A 24,633-nucleotide genomic window follows, 5' to 3' on the forward strand; every position below is an offset into this window, starting at 1 on the left:
AGTTCTTTACTCAACTTCTGGTTTTTGCATTCAAACTTCGCGATTAGTTTCTCATTTCCTAGCCCTATACTTTCCTTAATATTCTGAATTTTCTCACTCAACTCTCTATTGTCCTTTTCCATTTTCTCGCCCAACTTAGCTTGGCTATCGTTCAAATTACGGAACATACCGACTATGAAATCGCACAAGGAATCTGAGCTTTCAAGGGTCATACTTTCAGAACATACAGTCACCTGCTGAAGGTCTCCCATACTTTCCATTCCCTGTGCGGTATTTACAAATTTATTGCTCGTCTCGGCAGCCATCTCCAATACTGCAGAACTCCAGGCCACCGGCCTCACTAAATCTCTCTATTTGTGCATAAGGCATCTCAGTGTCCGAACCACTGTCTTCAATCATTTCTCAATCGAATTCAATAGTCCTATTCCGCAGCTGCCTTCCAGCCATAACTCCACGAAGTGACTGACCTGATTCGGCGTAGAAGATCCACGGTTGCGATGCTGTCAATAGGCGTGGTCGTCGTTTCGATGTCCTTGTGACCAGCGTCGGGATGCTGGGGCGCTGTGGTTTGCTCCCCTCGCCCAAGTCACTGATGGCTGCTGATGATCCGTCGGGAGTGGCCTTCCTTCAGTCTTTCGTCTTGGCTGCTGCGAGTCCAGAAGTCGTTGCTGCATCAAAATGCCGTAACCAACTACTCTCAACCTAACAAGCTGCTGCTGGTTGGAACCCCATGGAGCTGTAGTCATCTCAAGGCAGGTTCTCCGCTGCCTCTCTCTCCCAGGGGCATTGTGGGTAGCTCAGGGTGTATGATTGCTGGGTCCTAGCTCGTCAGTGGACGGACTCTGATCTCGGGTCGTGTCGCATCAGCAAATGATAACTCGGACTGATGTTCTTTTGTGGAAGTCACCACTATTTATTAACACGCGTTCAACACTGAGGTTACAGATAATGATTGGTGGTAGATGATAAATTTATAAAATATCACAGTCAAGCTGTTAATTACTTGGGTGCTCTAGTGTTATGCCACCGGTTAACCCTCTTGGCATGACTGATAGGATGGGTGCCATTGGGTGGGGGAGTAATACTTCTTACCTTAATGAAACAACATTTTCTCTACTACTAATATACAGAAATACATCTGTCCGAACCAGAACCGGCTCCTTCTTACTTGTCACCACTAAACAAACATTTTGCATTGCTGGGCGCTGCTGGTAGGATCTGATGGAAGGATAAGTCTTGATGTCTGTAATACAATTTTGACTCTTTGAGTATATGTAAGCACCGCAAATGGCAAATTCACATGCATACATATGTGCATAGGCACATACATACACACACCCAGACACGTGCTCGAGATTTTTTACAGTGCTACCTCATTATATTTTGTGCTGATAATACAACTACATGAGTAAATAAATAATGAGTTTAAAATCCATTTGCTCATGACCTGTACTAGTTCCACTATAAGTAAAGTGTTTCAATATCAAACACCTTACTGCCTGTCTTTCATGGGCCAGTTCATACCATAACCGTTTAATACCTTGTTTCTTAATAGCAAGCAACAATATATTATATAAGTTAAATCACATACCTTGTAGGGGTTTCAACTGTCCACGCTAATATTTGTTGAGACCCTGTTTGTCAACAGGAGCTGGCACCTCACTCACTGGTGCTATAAGCCTTTGAATCTGTGAGAAGGCCATTCCAAACTGGGGACATTGTTATTTCTGCAAAAGACATAGAAAAAATGCAGTTAACAGATGTTGAACCTCATGCCTAATCATACACCACATGTGTGTATGAACAAAAATAATTCATAATTCCTGGAGATATCCAATGCCTGATTTCATTCTCCATGCAACCTAGAACACGCAAAAAAAAACAACAAAGGATAAAATAATTTACACAGCAGGAAGCTTCATAATTTGTACTCTTTTAAAGATATCAGAGTAATACAAACAATGATGAAACTGGTAGTGTACGCACAATGCAAGAACAGACACAAAGGGAACCATGAAACTCTATTTTATATTTCAAAATTTCATAACAGATCAGTGCAGAGATATGAGCCATATATGTGAGGTTACTGTTGAATGTTTAAAAAGACACTGCGTAATCACTTCTTAAAAGAGAGAGACCAAGAACAAGAATGTACTTAGTACTGGCATACCTTCCCTCTCTAACGGCAAGTGACAAAGCAGATGGGTTTAGCTAAAGTACCTGAACTTCTTAACCTGGCATGCACTTAAACATGTAAAATCTAATATCACGCTACTTAGAATATGTTCCAGAAACTACGCATCCTGACAGTCATTACGAAAATTTTATTTTAATTTATTACACAATCAGAAATCATGTCTTGTACGATGGACAGAACAAGGAATCTATAAAACTATACACAGAAAACAACTAATCACCTGTTAAGAGTCCTGTGTGTAGGGTTAGCAGGTGATGTTCTGTCCCAGTGTTCAACACATGTGCATTTGTCTGCTGTGTTGTCATCTTTAGGAGCTGCTACCAGTTTCTGGAAAGGACCTTGTGTGTTATCCTCTGTCAGACCACACGCCAGCTGCTTGACACCTTTATGTTCATGTTCCGTTTTGGCTCTTTCTATCAGCTGTTTCAAATCAGCCGCACTCGTTAAGAGGTCTTCGAAAGTCAGGAAAAGACCATCTTTCTCTGCCCTTTTGACTTCCCTCTGCAAAACAAGTAACTTAATCTCCTCAGATGTAGTTTTGAGGTCATGGTGTTTCTTCACAAGGTCGTCTAATTCCGCTCTCAAATTTTCATTTGTAAGCATCATGCATCTGTTATCTTCTTCTTCCCTCCCCCTTTGCCTTTAATTCCAAATTCGTACTGTAATTCTTTCTTGTACAATAACTTTCTTTCGTATTGGTCCAGTGCCCCATTCTTCCTGTTTATCTCATTTTGCTGTTCTGCTACCTTTGCCTTTAAAGATTCTTTCTGTCCTGTTCTGTAATCATGCCTTCTGACTTGTGCGTGTCATTAAGAAGGACTGCCTTCACAACATGAATGGATCTTTTTCAATAGTTGGCCACCCTGATTTCAAGCTTATAAAGGATGGTGCACGAAATGTTACCCGATTGAAAGTTTAAATAAAGGCTTTAACATTCATATAATGGGACATATATATCTATGAACACAAAAGAAACAATTCGTGGAGATTTATCCTTTATGGCTTACATGCTCAATATGACCACCGTTCTGTCGTGCAACTTCCGAAACACGAACGACTACGTTCGTGATGCTCGATGGCACATATCCTCCGAAATTTCACCATACATTTAAACAATCAAAGCCCTGAGCTGCATGATTGGGGCAGGTTTTTTTGGGAACAGTTTTTCCTTAAGGTAACCCCAAAGGAAGAAGTCGCAGGGGTTTATGTCCGGACTATTGGGTGCCCAGTTCTGTCCACATCCGTGGCGAGCAGAATATCGGTGGGAAATCACACATGTACCGAAAGTGTCGTGCAGGAAGTCCAAGACAACGTTTGCTGTGTGTGGTGTAGTCAAATCTTGCATAAACCACTGTGTATTTAACGGCAAACCGGGCTTCTTTGCATGGCTACTCTGACAGCTTCAATGTTCTGTGGGTTACACACACTTGCGGCACGTCCACATTTCTTTTCCGACACTGTACCATCCTGTTGAAACTGCTGATGAAGTCTGAATAGTTTTTGGAGCAGGGGCCCACCGCGTACCAAAATGGGCATGAAACCGTCTCTGCGTTTCCACAATACTTTTTGTTTCCGCAAAAAAGAAAACTGAACCGTAAGTCTTCCCTTGTCTGCCTTCTTCTGCATACTGGCGGGAAACTGCGACATAATCACCTTGCGTTAGCTAGGTGATGCATATACCACCTAATGGTATCTCCATGAACTACTGCACTTACCCACATGACAGAAAACTTCATCCGTAATGTGGTTGCTGATTTATCATTAAAACAATTTGGTCATCATTTCGTGCGCCATCCTGTATATACCCACGCATTCCAACTGACAGTCTCTCGCCCAATGTTCTGGAGTTCACAGGTATGGACGACGAAACTACAGCTTGCCGCAGACCAGCTACGGCCACCGGACCACCAGCTAAGTGCAGAGTCTATTCCTATGAATAACAACATTTGGTGCAGTGTTGCTTAAATTGTTTTTCGTCAAATGTACTGATCATTATTTATTTTATAACTCAAGTTTGAGCCATTTAATTAAATGAATTGATTTCCCTGATGATGACCTTTTAAGGTTGAAATGCATATGGCACTAGTGTCTTCTTTAGAGTGTTAATAGTTGTTTGTGTGCTTATTTATATTCTAATACACTACACGGTACGCAAAGTTTTAAGATTAAATCTTCTCCGTGCTGCCGTGGAAGACATTCCCTAGTTAAGAGTTCTGGTACTTTATGAGGAATCTGAGCCCTTAACGATTTATTCTGTGACTGGAATACTTGAATTCTCTTTTCAAGTGTTTCAAACTCTGACTTGTGCTCCTCCTCATTGAGAGCCATGAATTTCAAATCTTCTTTCGCCTTAAGAAGTTCTTCATGTATGGCAGTATACTCTCTTGTGCCAGTTTTTCTTGTAATTCTACTGCCTCCTTTAGTAGTCATACCTGCAAAACATCAAAACCAGACACAAAAACAAAGTTTTTATTTAAAGAAAGAAAAAAAGTACTAAACCGACTAACATTACTCACATTAAACTTAGTGGCACAGAAAAACATACAAACAGCCAATGTTTCTCTAACAAATAACAGAACAATTAAACAAACAGTAACATAAGGCTTTCATATCATTTACATGCAAAAGAAAATAATTAGAATAATGGCTGGTGTCAAAAGCAGGGTATCTTGTAGAAAATTGTCTCGTAAATTTAATATACTTCCACTTGCAAGTGAATTTATACTCTGCTTGCTATTATTTGTGGTGGAAAACTTGGATAAATTTAAAAGAAATACAGATGCACATAATTTAAATACAAGACGTAAACATGACCTATATGTGCCAAATGCTAACTTTACTAAATATCAGAAAGGAGTGTACTATACAGGTATCAAGTTGTTTAATAATCTTCCACCAACAATTAAAAGTCTAAATTATGATATAAAGGTATTCAAGCCTGCATTGAAAGATTACCTCTTCACTCAATCCTTCTATTCTGTAGATGATTTCATCTCTGCTGAAAATGTTTAAGCTTTATATCCATAATCTACGTATATGTAAAGCAAGTTTTGTATTTATATTTAAAACTCTGAGGTTTATGTATATTAATTTGTAAAATTATTTTTCATACTTGTATTGCAGAATCTAAAATTTATGTACACTGACATGTGAAATACGTTCTTGTACTTGTGTTGAAAGTTCTGAAGTGTATGTATATTGTATGAAATGACATGTTCTACATCGTTTGGTTGAGTCCTAAGAAGGATCTATGGAATGTAAATAAACTCAACTCTACAAAATAAAGATTTAGTATGGTGCAAAATTACTCATCTTCGTTGCATTACAATCTGGAGAATAAAAATTACACAGAAACCTCTTTTGCCCATTTTGGAAAGAAAAACTGTCCAAGGTCTGACACAATAAACCAATTTCATCTTCACACACTGGCAACTACACCGACTGCCTTTCACAGAATCCAGAGGTTCAATACCATGATCACATGAGCATGCCACTGGAACCCGTCTTGAACCCAATGAATGGGTTCTACATCCTCGTACATTACAATGATAAAAACAGAAATGTTCCAGTCTGAGGCCAGAGAAAGGAACCAGTGTCCCCACAACTACAGACTCTTGACTTGGATCACACCAGGGATGTCAAGCTCACATACTCAAGTCATGGCCTTGCAGGTGGTTATCAATATTTCAGAGGACCACAACAACTCCAACTTCAGATCTGTACCCAGAAGATGGTGGTGATACATCTCTCTGAGATGTTGGTAAAACGTAAAAGAGTACAAGACTTCACAATCCATTAGACCACAATTCACATTTTAGCCACTGTGAAAACCTAAGATCTCACATATTCTAATTTTAAGCAGGTGTGTTAACACTGTTGTTTTAATGTGAACGACACACAAATTTTGTGCTAAGGGACACAGTCACGCACAGACGTCCACGAACATGGTCCTCGAGGATTTCACCATTATCCACACACATGTACTAACACTCCTTTTTTTTCAGACTGCACTTTGGCACTTTAAATATTCTTTGTAAAGGCAGAAATGTCGTATGTGGAAGAAGAGAAAAGAGTCTGGATGAAACACTGATTACAGGACTGTGCAAAAAAGTCACTTTAATTTATTTAAAAAATTATAGCAGCATTTCTTAAAGTGTGGTATGTGTGTCACATGTGGGACACAAAATGATTTCAAAGGGTACATGCCAAACAGTAATTATAAAAAACTGTTCCAGAGTTCTGCCTGCTGTCAGATGAACTTTGAATTTCAAGAAACTACTAATAAATTGGTTAATACTCATAAAGGTCATAGGTTTCTGTACATTTTTTTTGCTTACCTCATGGCCGCTTGAGAGTTAACCGACTCTGATACATAACTTGGACACGTCTGCAAAATACTTCTGTGAGTGTGCCACTTCTTGTAAGCCTCGTCTACACCTTACAACTGAACTGACAAAGAATTTATTATGGCCTTGCAGTTGGCTACAAAGTTTATCAGCTTGTAAAGGTAAATTATGTTTGAAATCCATTTTCACATTCAAGAAAATGTCAAAAAGTGTCTTCAGAAGGTAGTTAAAACAAACACCTTTGTTGGTCGCCGTAATATAAAACAACAGACTATAACATGTTAAACCTGACACAAACGGCTAGTTGGTTTTCGTACTGTTACTGTTAAGGTGGCGACTGACAGCATGCTACAATACCACTAGCGTTGAATAGCGCCACTATCCAATCAGTGACAGCTGCGTAAGTGACGTCATGTGTGTGACCATTTTGTTCAGAGCTCCTTGCCATGTGTTGTGTTGGTATTAAAAGTCATAGCTGTTTGTAGGTTGGTATTGAATGTGATTTGTAGGTTATGTGTGGTTCTTGCAGATTGATTTCCATTGCAAATCGCATTTGTGGAGTGACTTTTTTGTACGATATATATTATACATGCTGTATATTTGAAAGACTATTTCCTTCGAGGTATTTAAGCATGATGTAACTCAAACATCATATTCCTTTCAAAATTACGTATTAACATTATAATTACTACTGAAGATCATTCATAAACAAATATACAGGCTAGGCGAAGAAAAGATTACTCGCACCCAGTTTGGATTTAGAAATGCACTGGGAACAAGGGAGGCACTATTTTTGATCCAAGTATTATTTCTGAGCTGCAGGGATGTCAACTGTGATGTAGATGACTACCTAAATACTTCGATAGAATTCGACACGATAGGATGGTGGAAGTCCTGATACTGATAGAAAAGATTTGCGTGTTATTGTTAACCTCTGTTGGAACCAAACCGCTAACATCAAGGTGGAAGGTGTCAGTTCAGAAGACATAAGAATAAGGCATGGTGTTCGGCACGGATGCAATCTATCTCCAATTCTATTCAATCTCTTTTTGGAACACATATTCGAAGAAGCATTGGAAAATGTAAACGTTGAAGTCGTCGTGAATGGAGAGCGATTAAATAACATTCGGTACGCGGACGATACTGTAGTGTTCGCCGACTCTCTTTAAGGTCTCCAAGAATTGATGGATCGTATTGTGAAGGCCAGTACTAACCACGGCTTAGATCTTAACATCCAAAAAACGAAGCTCATGATTATCAGTAAAAATGCTGTATTACCCGGTCAGCTGGTAGTTAATAATACAAAAATGGAAAGAGTATCGAAATATACATACTTGGGCAGCACAATTAATGACCAGTGGGATCACTCCTTGGAAATAAAGTGCTGTATCGAAAAAGCCAGAGCCACTTTCAGCAAAATGGGATCAATGTTCAGGAGTCGAGACTTAAACTTAAACACCAAGTTAAGACTACTCAGATGTTATATTCTCTCTGTGTTTTTATATGGCGCCGAATCATGGACATTGACCGACGCTTCTTCAAAAAAGTTGGAGGCCTTCGAAATGTGGTTGTACCGACATATTCTCAGAATTTTCTGAATTGACCGTGTAAGCAACAAAAAAGTTCTCGAGAAACTCTGCAAAGACGTCGAGGTTGTTAACAAGATAAAAAGAGAAAGTTGGAATATTTTGGTGATATCATGAGAAATTGTGAAGGATGCGGGCTGCTTCAGCTGATAATCCAGGGAAAAGTATTCGGAAAGAGGGGACCTGGCAGGCCAAGAATCTCCTGGCTTCAGAACCTAAAAACTTGGTTCTCGATGTAAACTGGAGGGCTGTTTCAAGTAGCAGCCAATAAAGCTAAAATTGCTATGCTGATCGGCAACATCCGGAACGGATGGGCACTTTAAGAAGAAGCATAATAAACTCTTCTTGGGCTATCAGCAGTGTAAGTTGGTTTAATGAATAAAGCACCAATGATTGGAGAATCAGGGTACCCTGAGGGTGAAGACAAGGAATATTCTTGAAACACTGGGGTTTTCTTCATTAAGCCACCTTACACGGGTGGTAGCTTGAGAATAATTTATTATACCATGCCATTCAATTGCATGATTAAAACTGTGTCATCATTTTTTCTGTTAGTGTAACCCTACAAGAACCATTTCCTTGTGAATCCACACTTCTATACAAAGGTCTGAATACAAAACAAAATGCAATCGGACTCTGATGATGATATATGTAAAATTATTATTTTGCACTTTGTTTATCATCAAATTAAAAAGTAATAAAACTACAACATTTTGAAGTCTGGATTTTACTTCTGTCTTCTGGTATGAAAGGGGAAGAGGGCAGAAATCCTATCTGTTGGCCCCCTAGTGGAGCTAGCCTCAGACCTGGTATATCCTCTTCTCCTTCTTTACACGGAGATGGAAGCAAAATTCAGCTCCCAAAATATTGTAGTTTTATTATTTTATGAATCAGATAATAGACTAAGTGCAGCATCACCAACAACCTTCAGACTCTTATCAGATTTTATGTTTTGCATTCTAACCGTTGGATAGCCATGTGGATTCACAAGGAAAACGGTTCTTGTAACTTAAATTAACAAGATATGAAATTTAATGCAGGTGTAAGAAAAGACTCTCTTTAAATGAATGAATGATACATACCTCAGTCACTCATCAGTTTAGCCACAGCCAATTGCCCTGTCTGGCCTGACACACCTACACACCCAGAGCACACGTCTGCTTCAACTGCTAACACAACACCGAATGCACGAGCCATGATGGACAAGATGACAATGACAGGGCCTGTGGTAAGCCATCCTGTGACATATAGACAATATATTTGTATTTCAGTACTTTAATTTTCCATTATATTTCAAAAGTTTTCGGTCCTCAGTCCTTTTGGTGATTTACACATCAGCTACGTGATATCCGAGGTCTTCACATCAATTAGAGATCTGGTGGTGGTCTTCTGGACTACAACAACGTGTAGTCTTATAGGTGGTTACTACCATTTCAAAGGTACATACTGCCTCCATCTTCACATTCCTAGAAAACAATGGCAACGTGACTGCATAGTGTCATAAACCAGAAGACCACAATCTGTATATGTAATCTGTCTCCTAATGTTACCACATTTTCTTAAATACCCCATGCATTTCCTTCCAAGAGAGTGAAAATAAAGCCAAACTTTGGATATAAGGCTTATTTGTAAGAAATTTGGCAACATAATTCATTAACATACCCAGAAGCCAAGCCAAGCACAACTTCAGTGTACACAGGTACTTTCCCCATATGACGGAAGAATCAGAAATATAAATCAAGTTGTCATCCCTGGAGAAATGGACATGCATGCTGCATCTATACATAAGCCATTTGAAGCTGCAATGAAAGACAAAACAAGCGATGGTAGAATTTTTGAAAGCATTCATTCACACCAACAACTAAAATCAAGTGGCTCAACACTTAACAGTTTTGCACGTTGATAAAAAGTGAACGGGCATTCATGCTGCCTGTGTTAACTTGAAAAAGAGTTTTAAGAAGTTGATGGCACAGAGGACGACCACTCATGTGACAGCAATCCTGACCATGTCAAATCAGCTGATGATGGTAGCAGTGGAGAACAGTAATTATAAGTATACTTCTTAAGGACTGTTTGAGTAGCAAAACATTAACATACACCACTTTCTTCTTTCAGGATAAATGCAGGTATGTGAAATGGATAGGGGTATTGACCTCAGTGATCTGGCTAGTAGTTGTGCCACCAGTCCACTAAAACTGGAGGAATATGAGATGCTTTCTCTTCTCCATTCCGCACAAGCTTTACTGTTTGCTTGGACTTGGCTTTATGAATTATGCAACTTAACTGCTACATCATTTGATCATGTTTTCATGCACTAGAGGATCAGAGTTTCCAGGCTTCGCATTCATTTGTGCCTCGCAATCAAGGAAACTTAGAGAATTTGCCCTTTAAACATGGGTAGACTGTGTGGTCCTCACCAAAAAATATCTCAGTTGAGCTGTGTACTGTGCAAGTACTTTTCCTTTCTTGTAATGACAGTAAATTAGTCCCTTTGTTTTAAGAATATTATTTTTGGCATCCTAAAACCCTTTGTTACTAACAGTCAGTTTTTGGAAACTAGATAGAAATGCTATTGCATGTTTTTTTAGAAAAACTATTGTCAAGAAGAACATTCTTGGAGAAACTAAAAACATTAAAATATGGGAGACACTGCCAACCTACATACAACCCAAAGAGTGAATATAAGGAAAACAAAATGTACACCGGGAACCTTTGTTTTGCAATATTATTTTTACCAATGGTTAACAGCTTGCAACAATCTGAGAAAAACTGATTTGCTGGCAATGCTTGATGTTTCAAAAAAGTTGAAATGTTTTGAATTTCAGGGGCCCTTTAACAACCATATGACTTACGTGCTTCACGAAAAGAAAAGAAAAACATGAATCTTTGGCAAAAACATTTACAGTACACGCTCGTCATTCTTTATTTAAGCCACCAAAGAAATTATGAGCTTCTGGAGATCAAACTTACATTTAGTAGTTCAGAATATAATAAAAGAGTTTGTAAAAACTGAGAAAAATTTTGAAATGGGTGACACGACTTGCCAGATCAAGAACTGCCATTGAGAGGTCAAGAATAATCTGAGTTGCCCCTTGACAGAAGTAATTGTACAGAATCTTTCGAACTGCTAGAACATTATGATCCTCTGCTGAATAAGCATTAAAAGCTTCAAAACTTCCAATTAATAATTTACAATAACAGTTGCGCCCTCAGGAACAAACATCTGGCGAGACAATACATCCAGGTGATGTGTTGCAAGTGCCTTGGGTCCTGCGGAAGCTGTGAAGTCTGCCTCGCAACACCTGTAATAATGCCCAGATGTTTCTTTCAGTATCAAAACAGGTAGCGAAATATTTTCAACAGTCACTCTTACTTATGTTCTTGTGGTACACCCTATGTCCTGGTAAATGAGTCATGGCAGAATAAGGATTTCATTAGCATTGGAACACAAAACTCAGTCTCTCAGAAGGAAACAACCTTTCTACTTATTGGCTATTAATCAATGGTTAGGAATTTCAATTCTTTACAGAGTATTATGCAAACAGACCAAGAGTGATGGTACTCAGCTATTTACTGACCACCTCTCCAATTGGTAAATTCTGAAGAAAAATATTTATATTACATCCTCCAATAAAATTCTTATATACAGAATTTTTCTACACAAACTTAACTTTCTTCTACTTCTTTATAGTGACCCATTTTAGGTCTACACAACCTACACATAGTAACTGTCCTTTAACCTTCTTCCATCACTGAATATTTGTCTCACAGATGCTGTGTGCTCCACAGTTATTAGTCTCCAACATACTTATTAAAGATTAAAACCAGCATCACAAGCCGTTCATTTGTAAGAAATTTGCATATCTGGAGTTTCTTTTGCTTCCATGCAAGCAAAAGAAACTCTTTCATGATTATGTTGTGAGATTTATTAACTTCTGTTTAAAAGTCGGCTATCCCCAACGCTACCAGCTGGATGACCAGAGTTAAATTTGCAGCACCAGTAGAGATTTTTATCTTTGTCACCAAATAAATTATGTCTCTGATGCCCACTCAGCCTCCCAACCAATGGGTAAACAGTAAATTAAAGTTTGTCCCACTATACGCCATGTAGGCGTTTGGGGGGAGAGGCGGTATAGCTCCTCTCTTCCTTGACCTCAGCACTAGATGGGGGTGAGTGGTCAGCATCACGCCCCGGCCGGCTTTACCCCCGGGAAAGGACCACAGTACCCATTGTAGAGGAGGCTGGGTGGGCCCCAGAGCCGGTCTGGACGCAGAGGCTAGAGGAAAAATCCTCTGCCCCCGTCGGGGATCGAACCCCGGTCGTCCAGCCCGTAGCTAGTCACTATACTGACTGAGCTATCCCGGCTCATCCCAACCAATGGGTAATCAGGCTCTTTTCCTTAGAGACTGAGACCTGAACCTGGCCATTCGTCTCCACATAGCGTGTGGAGCTACGCTTAGTCAAAGATCAATCTTCCCAGAAATGGTCAGAGTGTTATGCATTTATTTGTTAGCCATTCATTTCTGAATGAAAATAGAAGTAAAATGAAAAAGCCCCACACTCAAGTAAAAGCAGTGACCAGATACACAAGGTTGTCCAAAACAATAAAACATATTTAGCGAAATCCAAAAATATAGCTACCTTTTGTGGGATCTTGTAAACACAGTAATGAATCATAAGGTTAAAAAAGTGGGGAAATTTTTGACTAGCTGAGTGTAACATTAGCTTCTCAAAAATTACTCTTCTCCATGAAGACAGCTACATTTCAGTCTTGGTATTTCTAAGGTAACAACAAGAGTGATACAATATGAAGCTGATGACATAACGTTCACAGATTTGTTCTCCTGCCTATTTGGTTAATTTTATATCATTTCTTCTTGAGTACGTACAGAATCAGAATCATAGACACATAATCTTTGCTTACTGTGCTTTTAAGGTAATATGTAAACAGAATCTGACTACTGACAAGATTCTGTTTGAAGATTTCTGTCTTCTGGGTTATTGCGCTGATGACGGAGGCAGTATGACCTCTGAAACGTTGGTTAACATCGACCAGACTACACAGCGCAACAACCCAGAAGACAGAAATCTTCATACTCACCGCTGTGAGAACCTCAAGTCTTACAAGATTCTGTTTATATTAATAATAGATCAACTAAGTCTGATGCATTAGATTATTCAAAATATGCTAATTTCTTTGGAAGCTTTCAAGTCACATATATATCAGTGCTTGCACATATGAGAAACAGAGTTAACACATGCTTATAAATTTATTCCTAATACTCTTAATTGTACCAAATTCTTTCTCAGATCTTTCCTTTCATTTAGAAGCAGCACTCTGAATGCAGAAATAATTACATAATCATCTTACACTTCAGCATAACTGTTCTTGGTTTTAACTGACAGCCATGTGTTAGTTATTCTCTGGTTTAACCAATATGATATTTCAAAATGTGAAAAATTTCAGCACTCACCACAGCCAGGTTAAATATGGCATCAACTTGTCCCAGCTTCTTTGCATCTGACAGTAGAGCTCTTACACCACTCTTCATGGTAATGTCAGCCAGAGAGATGACTACTCTTACACCACAGCTGCGCCATATCCTGACACGCAAACTCTGGTAACCAGTCTTGATACCTTTACGAGATGTCAGCACCAGTTTACGAGCGCCTCGTAACACAAGCCAGTCAGCCAGCTCCAGACCAAAGCCTCCCAAGCCACCTGTAAGTGGCAACACTGTCCCATGTCACATACCTACATGTTTATTTTTTAATTAAAATTATTATATAATTAATAAATAGTATAACATTTATAACGCATCCAAATATTATTAGAAAGGTGATGGGTTTTTAAGTTTACGTAGTTCAACTAGTCACAGAACTCATCTTGGACCTAAAGAAAAACAATACCCAAATACATCTATTTGGATACCAATAGGGTTTTGAATAATATGGGGGATAACCCAGAAACCCAAAACCATAAATGTAGAAAAACCAAATTACTTGGATAGTTCAACAGGATAAGGTTTCCCCTAACCTATCAAAGAACGTGTAGGATTCTCACTACAAGATCCATAAAAACCATTCATGAACTGTCTGTAATAGATAACATTTTAACAGGCTAAAATGTCTAGATATGAAACAATTAAAAACCAATGCAAAAATCAATGACAGCAACCTGATGAATCAAGTATATGTGAACAGGTAGTACAATTCTTCAACACAGGACCAGTTACATAAACCCACACTCTCTAGTAGCCTGGAAATACAAGAACCTACTCAAGATTGGAAAGAGTTTTGTAAGAAACTGAATTTGAAATCTGAGGTTGTGATTACAATATACCCTAATTATGACGGTCACAGCAACTCATTGCAGATCAGACCCACGTTTATTTGAACTTCTTGGCTCAAATTATCTCCAAGAGCACATAGTTAAGCTATGGACAACCTGTTCAGGGGCATTCTGTATATAATAATCTGTACCATATTAAACAGTTCCAAGCATTCACGCTTTTCTTCACTCTATTTAAATGGATGTAGACCTTGAAGAAAATATAGTAAGCGTAGCACAAATTACAGTTTAATTTCATAATTTTTCTGTAATGGAATGTTTTGGAAGGAGAAAAAGGTATGGAATATTTAAAAGAGAATAAGAAAGACAGCATGGGATAACAATAATAAAAAAGTAATTTCAACGAGCCTTTTCACACTAATATTCTCTTAGTATCATGTCCATGTCTCTGTCTGCCTAAATAGATTTTCAACCAAGTGATAAATTTTCATGTAACTTGGTATGAACATCAAGCAAGTTGTCCGTATTGGTGTAGCCTGATCTTCAGGTGACGAAGTGGCTATAGCAGCTAACACAGCTTTGTGCTTGTTGTTGCTCAAGGTGGCTGTAGTATTCACCCTGAGCCTCGTCTGTTGTCTGCAGAGGGATACATGAGAAAATAGATTCTATAGCCATGACCCAGAATTATACTGCTATGTAATGCCTCATCACTCAGTAACCAATGAGTGTCAAGCTAACCTTTCCTCATCATAGATTTAATAAGCTCTAAGCTAAATTTCAACTTTTAAATAATAAATTGTTGAGGATTCTTTATGTGAAGATAAAAAAGTATTGAATAGAGATCCTTCTCATGTGTCAGTTCCTGAATGTGGACCAATTTTGCTCTTGATAAATAGATAGATTTTAATGAAAATTTATGTTGTGAATTCTCATTATAAAATAAGGATAAATGAATGCCTTTGATAAGGTATCCCATTTCACTTGAAGACTTAAATAAACTTTTAAGTTTGTTTTTTATAATTAGTTAACACTAAAAACTGTTTTAGATACAAAGTACAGGCTTTGATACAATAATTTTCTTTTCTAATCCAAACAGTATGTGAGAAATTCAATAAAATACCTTTATAGTTGCAAGGCTACATGTTAAACCTAGCTGTCATTTTAAAATTTCAGCTTTCAAGGATGAGCCCCATCTCTAAGTATATAGATTTACAAATATTTTGGCAAACATTTGCACTTTCCTTCTTCAGGGTAAATGTGTATTGCATGTTTTAGGAAGCTGTGTACAGAGCGGGCACTTGGTGAGTGGTCTCTGAATGACCTGACTGGTAGAGCAGACTAGTAGGCTGCTATCAAATTGGTAACAAGTATGTGACCGAAGAAAATAGGTGATGAAAAAAGTTGTTCTGTGTCACATGGTATGGAGATAAGGTGATGAAAGAAATTCTGTTGATCAGTTCTGTTGACCATGTAGCTGAGAGACATGAGAGAAAAAGTTCTAGAAACTTCATTATTAGGAAAAAAAAGAGATGAAAGAAATTTTGGTGACCATTTGATTGGGAAAGGAGTGATGACATGTATTGCCAAGTGGTTTGGAGAAGAAGTTACAGAAAAATGTTTTAGTGATCACGTGGTTATGAGAATAGGTTAAGAAAAAAGTTTTTGTTGAGTATATGGGTAGATCAGGTGGGAGGACTCAGTTGTTGTTTAGTGAGAGAGGTGGTTATGTAGATGTTTTGGGGGGAAATGGTAAAGCCAGACTGTGCTTAATCTGCACACACCTCCATAGTTAAGTTGGTTATATCAATTTCTTCTCTGGTCATGCAGGGAACATAGGTCCTGATTTCTGTTCTCTCTTTCACATCCCACTTGCCACCTAATGCCTGCTCTGTATAAGGCTACTGGAAACCCTGAATACACACTACCCTAAAGATTACAACTGCATTATTTTCCAAAACATTTTAAAACTTACAATATTTGACACAGCTCATTCCTGGAAGCCATAGTTATACACTGAACTGCAGCTGACAAAACCTAAGGACAAGAACTGGATGTTAGTATAGGCCACAAAACAGAGAAACAGAAGGAAAGAATAATACTATTTCCAAATACTTAATGTAGTATTAAATATGGAATGGACAGCAGCAGGATATAAACTGCAGTGATGAGAATCATGGCGCTTTCCACCATGTGAACCTAGAATTTAGTTCTAAAGTGAACTATGCCTGTTACTAAATTGTTTGTAGTTATATACAGTATATGCTGTAATCATTTTTGATGTGTTATTAGCCAAGAATGGTAACTTATTCATGGAACAAATTACATTTTAGGCCACGTACATTGCTTTGTTCATCTAATAATGGCCGTCAGACTTTATTTGGGTGTGATGTCTTTTATTGAGTGATGGAGCATTAATAGCTATTTTAAAAGTACATTTATATAACATTTTTACAACTAAAAGTGAAATCTAAAAAAATCATAAATCCCCTATGTATGTATATATAATTCTCACTAGCTATAATCTATAAATACCAATACAGCATGCAATCATGTCCACAGTTGACCTATAGGCCTTGTCACTACTGATGAAGCCAGAGACAGTCTCTGAAACACTGTATATGAACTCAATGCTCACACAGCTGATTGTCTGAGGAGACTTCATTGTAACACTTATATATTATATATTTCATAGTACAAGCCTTGATTAGAGCAGATTGAGAGAAAAGTGAGCAAGCTAGCAAGAAAACAAAGAACCTAACCTTACTTTTCTCATAATCCTTAAACCTTACATTATACCTATTTGTTATTCATTGGCATCTTCATGAAGAGAACTCTTCAACTGGCTTGAGCTGGCCATACATGCATTGGACTTCTGCATGGATGTACTAAACTATAATGAATGCAGGTTGCCTTGTTGCCTTCCTGAAGGTATAAGAATTAATAGCAACCATGTTTTTACAGTGCTGATGGTTGAAAGCACTGTAGATATAATGCAGCTACAATCTCATGTATCATATTTGTATTTTATGGAGACAGAACAATACTAAAGCAACCTTTCTCAGCAGAGGGACTGTTTTAAATTGAAACAAAAATGTTGCCAAATCTGTCATTTCATTCTATGATAAGTAAAAATATTAAATGAGAAGAAGTCCATAAATAGTAAGATAACAGAAGCTTCTGCTGATTCTTATGAAACTTAACACCACTGTTCTCACAAAGGATATAACTATTTGTTTAATGTTTGGAATATCCTTAATTTGCTGAACTTTAAATAAATTTTTACTTGCTCATATTTCTGAGCAATACCTTTCAGGAGCTACTGTGGTAGTAGTGATGATGTTGGAGGTGGTGGTGGTGATATCAGTACCTGATTGTGCTGTGGTACTTCGTGCTATTATGGTGGTGGTGGTGGTAGGAGGAATGATTGTTGAAGTTGTAATTGGTTATTGTGGAGAAAAATTCAACACTTTCCTGTTATTGCTGTATATGAGAAAATCGTTCCCAGATGATAATCCAATTTGATCACATTAATGTTAATAAACAATGTAATATTCATCTTTAAGGGCTCTTGTAGGAATGAGAATCACTGAGGGAAGATAAAAGAGAGTACACTTGATTTAGATATACAGAATTTCAATCAAAAGCTTCCGGTTTTCCAAATGTTCCCATTTATTTTTACAGCAGAAATTAATTTTTACTTTCATAACGTGTCCCAAATCAGACTTTCCAGCTTTCTTACCTGATCTCACGGAAGACCAGTAGCAACCTTTGATTTTATGTCTTTAATAAAAGAAAAACATAGATGATTCTTTCATGACCCACTCAGTAGACTCACTGCACAGAAATGCATGATGTAACAAATTCTTTGGTTATGACGGTTGTCTTCTGGGTTGTGACATCATTTTAGAAAAACACTTGTATTCACCACCATGAAAACCTTAAATTTCAAATTCTTTTATTACTTACGTGGTTTTCTGAATACAGTTCAGAATAATGCAGTATCTTAAAATATCTCTTTAGATAAATGGAATAAAGTAAATTACACATATTTGCAGGAGAATGATGCAGCACACATTACAGAAAATTCTGTGAGACTAGGTGGCATATATCTGATAAACGGATGACCAACTGACTCCTTATAATTGAATGCACATAATTTAATCTGTGGATGTCCTTTGTAGTTCTTATGAAACAAAACATGATGTATCCTTCTGGAGTTCTATTGCTGGAATGCATCTTGTACTTTATGGAATGTTAGTTTTAAGCATGAAGTAAGACCAATTTAAGTGAGATATATTAACTAGCTACCAATATGATATTTGCAGATGTATTTCCTACTAATTTTTTTAAACTAATATATTGCATAATATTATATTTTATTAGATTGAAAATATGACATATACTAAAGAGGATTCGAAATTCTCATGGTAGTGAATATAAAGATGGCTGCCTTCTGGGTTGTAGCACCGTGTAGTCTGGTAGAAGTTTACAGACGTTTCAGAGGTCCTTGCTGCCTCCAGGGTGACTAGTTCCATGACTCATCGCCCTGATGATGGAGGCAGAAAATACCTCTGAAATGCTGATAAACTACTACCAGACTACATGGCACTACAACTTAGAAGTCAGCTATTTTCATGAAATATACTATGTAAAAACATAAATAAGTAAACAAACAAAAACAAATACTTAAAAAGGGAGCTTTAAAATAATGTCATCCAATTCTTACAGTATACAGAACCCTTAAAGTTACACAAATTTAACATTTTCACGGCCATGGAGGACTCTGCTGTCTACTGGAGACTCCTTGGTTTGCTGCAATGAAGGATCTCATTTTGTTGTCTGATATCATTTTTTTAATCCAATGTGACATACTCCTTCAATAGATGAACTAACTAAACAACTAGATGTCTTACTGAACCCGAATGTTCATCAACGAATTAACCAAAGCCCTCCACCAGTCCCTTTCCTGGGCCAACAAAATCCATTCTCCCTCAACTCCTATCTCCCATAGATCCCGCCTTAGATTATCCTCCCATCTACGTCTAGGTCTCCCCAGCGGTCTCTTCCCCTCAGGCTTCTCAACCAATACCTGGTGCACACCTCTTATCCCATCCATGCATGCTATATGACCTACCCTTCTCATTCTTCTTGACTTAATCACCCTGACAATACTGGGAGATGTGTACAAATTTTTAAGTTCATTATGTAGTTTTCTCCAGACCCCATCCTAGGTCCAAATATTCTCCTCAACACTCTATTCTCAAACACCTGCAATTCAATAGATGAGCACTATTGCTTTATAAATCCAACCAGACATGTGATGATGGAGGAGAGGGATGCAAAATAAATCATAGCATCTACCATGATTATGAGCTTGTAAAGTAATGACTGAGTAAGAGGACACAATACCGTAACTTCCAAATTTCTCATTACAGTATCCCAGTGTCATATTTTCTCATAAGCAACCAAACATTACAGATATTAAAAAATTTAGCATACAAATGACTTGTTACATGATGGAAGATGTATAATTAATCTTTTTAATTCATTACAGTAGTTCCAACTGTTTCAAAATGGTTTGTGTTTTGACACACATCCAATCAGTAAAAAGTTCCTTTAACAATTTAATTAGGGTATCACCTTCTATTTTCTATACAGTATCTATGAATTTTTGTTCTAATTTTCATACTGTAGCTGGAAATGAGGATTGAATGACATACATGATCTGTCATGAAAAAGCACAAACAAATGTTCACTGATTTAAAAATTTCACAATTATTGTGGTTATGCAACCAGATTCCCATGTCCCATCCCACTTCCTAATTGTTGTTCATACAGTGACACATATAATTCAGGTAATGGTGCAAAGCTCAACCATGTTGTTAGAATTCTATTCAGAACTGTAGAAATTGCCGTTATTGGAACGTTTCCAAGTAAACAGTTTCTATCACACTTCTTTGACCTCTTTCTCTGATAATGCACAAAAATCCTTAGATATACTTGAGACGGTTTTTAGAGAGGTACATGGATTTGCAATTCTTTATATCTATGATCACACTCTGCAAATTCACACAGCCACAGAGGTGAATGTAGCCTCATTCCTGAATGATCTACAATTGAATTCTCTATCCGTTAATTATTCACCATCTGCTGCAGCATGTGGCAACATAATTGATAATGTTGTGTTTTGTCATCCATTGCAAACACCTGGAATAACTGTTGTCTTAGAGGATCCATCTTTAATCACCCATTATAAATAATATAGACTATTCTTTGCAACACTTTCAGCTTTGAACTGGCATGTCTGGCTGTCTCATTGATTTCCTTTTAATGAAAATAAATGTTTGCCTCACATATTCCACAACAGTTTTTCCTGAACTTGGATGACCTCTGCCTTTGACTTAACATAAGCAACTTCTCTCAGTAAACTTTCATACTTTTGTTCATCTGTGGTCCATACCACTGATAAATGTACTAAGGAATTGCTTTCCACAAGCTGTGTGAAACTTTCTTTGCACAACTGACAGAATGGTATTACACATTTTGCTTTTACTACCACTGATGTAACTTTGTTACTATATTTATGTGAGCACATCATAAATAAACTCTATGAGTTTCATGTCATGTCAAAACTGTACTATTAATATTAGATAATTTTTTATGTAGGGTGCTTCTGAAATTCTTTATATTATTATCACTTTGTGGATATTTGTGTAGATGGAATTTTTAAATTGATATTATGTATTCTAATAAACTAGACTTAATCTCAACCTAATTTTGGTCTCTACATATTATTTAGTGTTAAAAGTTTTAACAGCAGTGGTAATTTTATCTGAATATTTGTAATCATAAATATTCATGATGTTACAATATGAAAACAAAAATGAACATTATATATGGATTCTCCTTGGACATGCAGATAATACAGAGCTTAAAACACTCACCGGGATGGTGACTTGTTAGGTTGATGGGCTCCAGACTGCTGGTTGTATTGTCCTTCATCAGTCTTTAGTATGCAGAAAAATAAAAATAAACCATAAGCTATAGTAAAAGTATTATAATTTCAGTCTAAAAGAAACATAATATTAAAACGCTCAATAACCATTATATATGGCATCATTTAATGCTACAATGCTATCTTCAGGCAATTTTCAACTGTTCACTATTATTGCTACACATCAATATTTGGTTAAAGAGCACCTGGTAGGTTGAAAAGTCATTACATTTTTAATTGTTAGGTTCTATGTGACATTAATGTCTAGAATTCTAACTTTAAATGAAGCAACATTTATGCATTTATCATGCTTCAAAATATAAAGAATGAGTAAAGTATCAGAAGATGAGAAATGAGTTTGAAACATGTTGTCCAGCAGTAAAATAGAATGGGTGCATGAACTTGTATAAGGTGTACAACTTCTTCTTTTCTGAAGGCAGACAACATAATATTTTATTCTTATATAAAATCATTTATGCAGTTCTCATGGTGGTGAAGATTTAAGCCCTGAAGATGGAGACAGTATGTTTCTATTAAAAGTTGGTATCTACCTTCAGGTCCACATGTCACAAATCAGAAGACCAACAATGACATATCAAAACGTTTTATAAAAGGTTCTGTATAGCATAGTTTTAACCCACATCACTTTCTTGGATATTATTATTTTTAACAAACTGTATAAATGTCGGATTTACACTGTGTGAAGAAAATTTTGATGTGTGGCAAATCTGCACAAACAATAATCTGGTTCGTTTATCTGTAGTGTGGATGAAGATGTGTTTGTGAAGTTACACATATGTGGGAAATATAATAAGCTTCCAAAATATTTGTATCTGCCTACAAATCAACATGGTGTTATAACCCAAATGATTAACACTGACATCCAGCATGAGAACCTGAAATCAGACATTATTTTCCACTCACCGCTGTATTGTAGTCTTCATTATATTCTTGTGGATTGGTATTCTGCACATACACATCCTGCTGACTGTTATAGTTGGGCTGTGCATAGGCTACATTCCTCTGAGTATCTTGTAGTGGTGCTTGAGGTGGTTGTTTGTAGGGGCTCTGACCTCGATATGGTGGCTGCTGGTTGTTTGTGTTAGTTTGCTTGCCTCCCTGGTTGCTGGGAAATTGGCTGTAGTCTGTTGCAAATGACATATAACCAATTTTCTGCAAATTATTTTAATCCATGTGGCAAGAAATAGGATTATTGTAATTTCATATAGGCTAGTTGAACTATAAGGCCTGGAGACCACCTAGGGTCTAATACATGTAGATGCCACACATGTGTGAATTTCTTATATATTTTTTAAAATTTATTTATCTGTCTATGCATTAGGCAATTAGCTGTTTTTGTCTGCTCCTTTCATAAAAATATATGCGTATGTTTCTGTGCCCCTTAATAACTTTTAAACCAGATTTAGGTCATAATTATGTGTGAAAAACAGTAAAATGTCAACTTGGTGGGAGTGGAATTACAAATTTTTGACTGCCATTGTAGATTTCTGAAGAAGATACAGTTTTAACAATTTGTTGACATTCACCATATTATACTATGGCAATATGATTTTCTAGTTTATATTTGAATTAATATTGTGATTTTAGTGTTCATTCTGAAAACATAACTTTATTAAATAATTTGGCCTTGCATTTTATGACCAAGAAACATACATTACTGTAAAAAAACACTCACTCTGATACTGGCTACAGTTTATGTTGTAATACTGAAATCATCTTTTCTAGAAGATTTTTAACCTTTCAAAACCTCAGTAGAAGACAGAAATATTTATGCCTTTGGTGGTATTAACATGTGTCACCTAGTGCAGTGTTCCTCAACTGGTATGCCATGGCACACTGATGTGCTGCCACAAGGTTACAGGTGTGCCACAAATTTTTAAAAGAAATTGTATATTAACTTCTTATAGTTAGAAAAAGGCAATGTCTTAACTTCTGTAATTATAATTCATAATACACACACACACACACACATCAATGGTTTTATTCAGCATGTGCTAATGTTTTGTTTCTTAAGCCTAAATCATTATAAAGCGAGGGTTTATATGAATAGTTTTATATCTTTCCATCATGAGGTAAAATTTTGTAGTGTACCACAGTGGAAAAAGCGTTTATAGAACACAGACCTAGTGCACAGACAACATGCTGTAACAAAGACGGCCGTCTTCTGGGTTGTTGTGCTGTATAGTCTGGCAGACGTTTACAGATGTTTCAGAGATCCTTGCTGCGTCCATCATTAGACTACATGGCACAACAACCCTGATGACAGCCATCTTCAGATTCACCACCATGAGAACTTCAAATTCTACAACATGCTGTATTCCTTTCCATTTTAACAACTTATAGTTTCTGAACAATAAAAATAATGTGCTCATGAAAATCTGCTGCTTTCTTTTGAAACAGGGATGAAAATTGTTCATGTCATAACATGATGTCATTACAAGGTTTGAAATTCCAAATATCACATTTCATAAGTATCTGTCCACTTACCAACATCTCTGTAGATCTCCACATCTTCATCATAAACATTGTAGTATGGCTCATACTGAATAGGGTTGTATTGCTGAGACTTGTTGTACACATTTGGACTCACAGATGCTTGCACTGCTGGCTGATGAATGTATGTTACTGGAGTAACACTGGGTTCCACTCTGCAGGAAAATAATTCTGTATTATTTAAGCTTCTTCTGTACAAACAATTTTCAGTTTTTTTTTTCAGTTTCTGCACACATGAAATATGCCTAAACTTGCTTTGTGATTTATTTATTTCACTTCTGTTCTAAACTCAAGAATTTTTCTTTCATGTCTACAAAATAAGAAAGTGGTAGAGACTTTTTATTTCTTAAGCACATAATGCCCAGTGACACATTTTGTATCTACCAGTGTACATGTATTAAATATTGGTATTTTAATGGCAGTTGCGAATGCAGAGTATAACACAAATATTTATATTTTTTACATGTATTTCCATAAGGTCTAATTTAGTTTCTTATGGTTATTATCCTCAAATCCATTGTAATATGAAATGTTCACTGCAGTAATAAGTTAGAAACAAATGCATTCTACTAGTTCAGTTTTATTAACTGTTTTTTTTAACACATAACCTTGTATAAAGACATAACATATACAATTCTTTTCCACTCAGATTAGTACACGTCTGATATTTTTTTCAGACTGTCTAACACACTGCCATGCTCTG

General features: G+C 36.9%; 2 protein-coding genes across 6 annotated transcripts in view; both read right to left on the minus strand.

Annotated features, from left to right (window-relative positions):
* The window catches only part of LOC147870956 (uncharacterized), a 51,971-nt gene extending 45,330 nt beyond the window's left edge, over positions 1-6,641 (minus strand). For all 5 annotated transcript variants that reach the window (XR_015532997.1, XR_015532996.1, XM_087341576.1 and 2 more), the window contains exons 1-4: positions 6,535-6,641; positions 2,418-4,629; positions 1,592-1,727; positions 468-647 (exon numbers count right to left, since the gene is read on the minus strand). The gene's annotated coding sequence lies outside the window, so the exon portion shown is untranslated. The remainder of the gene's footprint in view (positions 1-467; positions 648-1,591; positions 1,728-2,417; positions 4,630-6,534) is intronic.
* A 3,150-nt stretch (positions 6,642-9,791) lies between these two features.
* Positions 9,792-24,633, minus strand: part of LOC110836457 (fatty acid synthase-like) — a 41,525-nt gene continuing 26,683 nt past the window's right edge. Inside the window, exons 14-19 of the mRNA XM_087341532.1 lie at positions 23,925-24,085; positions 22,341-22,561; positions 21,367-21,428; positions 14,862-15,058; positions 13,605-13,852; positions 9,792-11,431 (exon numbers count right to left, since the gene is read on the minus strand). Coding sequence (XP_087197658.1) covers positions 11,339-11,431; positions 13,605-13,852; positions 14,862-15,058; positions 21,367-21,428; positions 22,341-22,561; positions 23,925-24,085 — 982 coding nt within the window. The 3' untranslated portion in view covers positions 9,792-11,338. The remainder of the gene's footprint in view (positions 11,432-13,604; positions 13,853-14,861; positions 15,059-21,366; positions 21,429-22,340; positions 22,562-23,924; positions 24,086-24,633) is intronic.

Source organism: Zootermopsis nevadensis, unplaced genomic scaffold (genome assembly GCF_977971745.1).
Source record: "Zootermopsis nevadensis isolate Lab colony 2312 unplaced genomic scaffold, Znev_1.0 Znev_ptg000082l, whole genome shotgun sequence".
NCBI classification, from domain to species: domain Eukaryota; kingdom Metazoa; phylum Arthropoda; class Insecta; order Blattodea; family Termopsidae; genus Zootermopsis; species Zootermopsis nevadensis.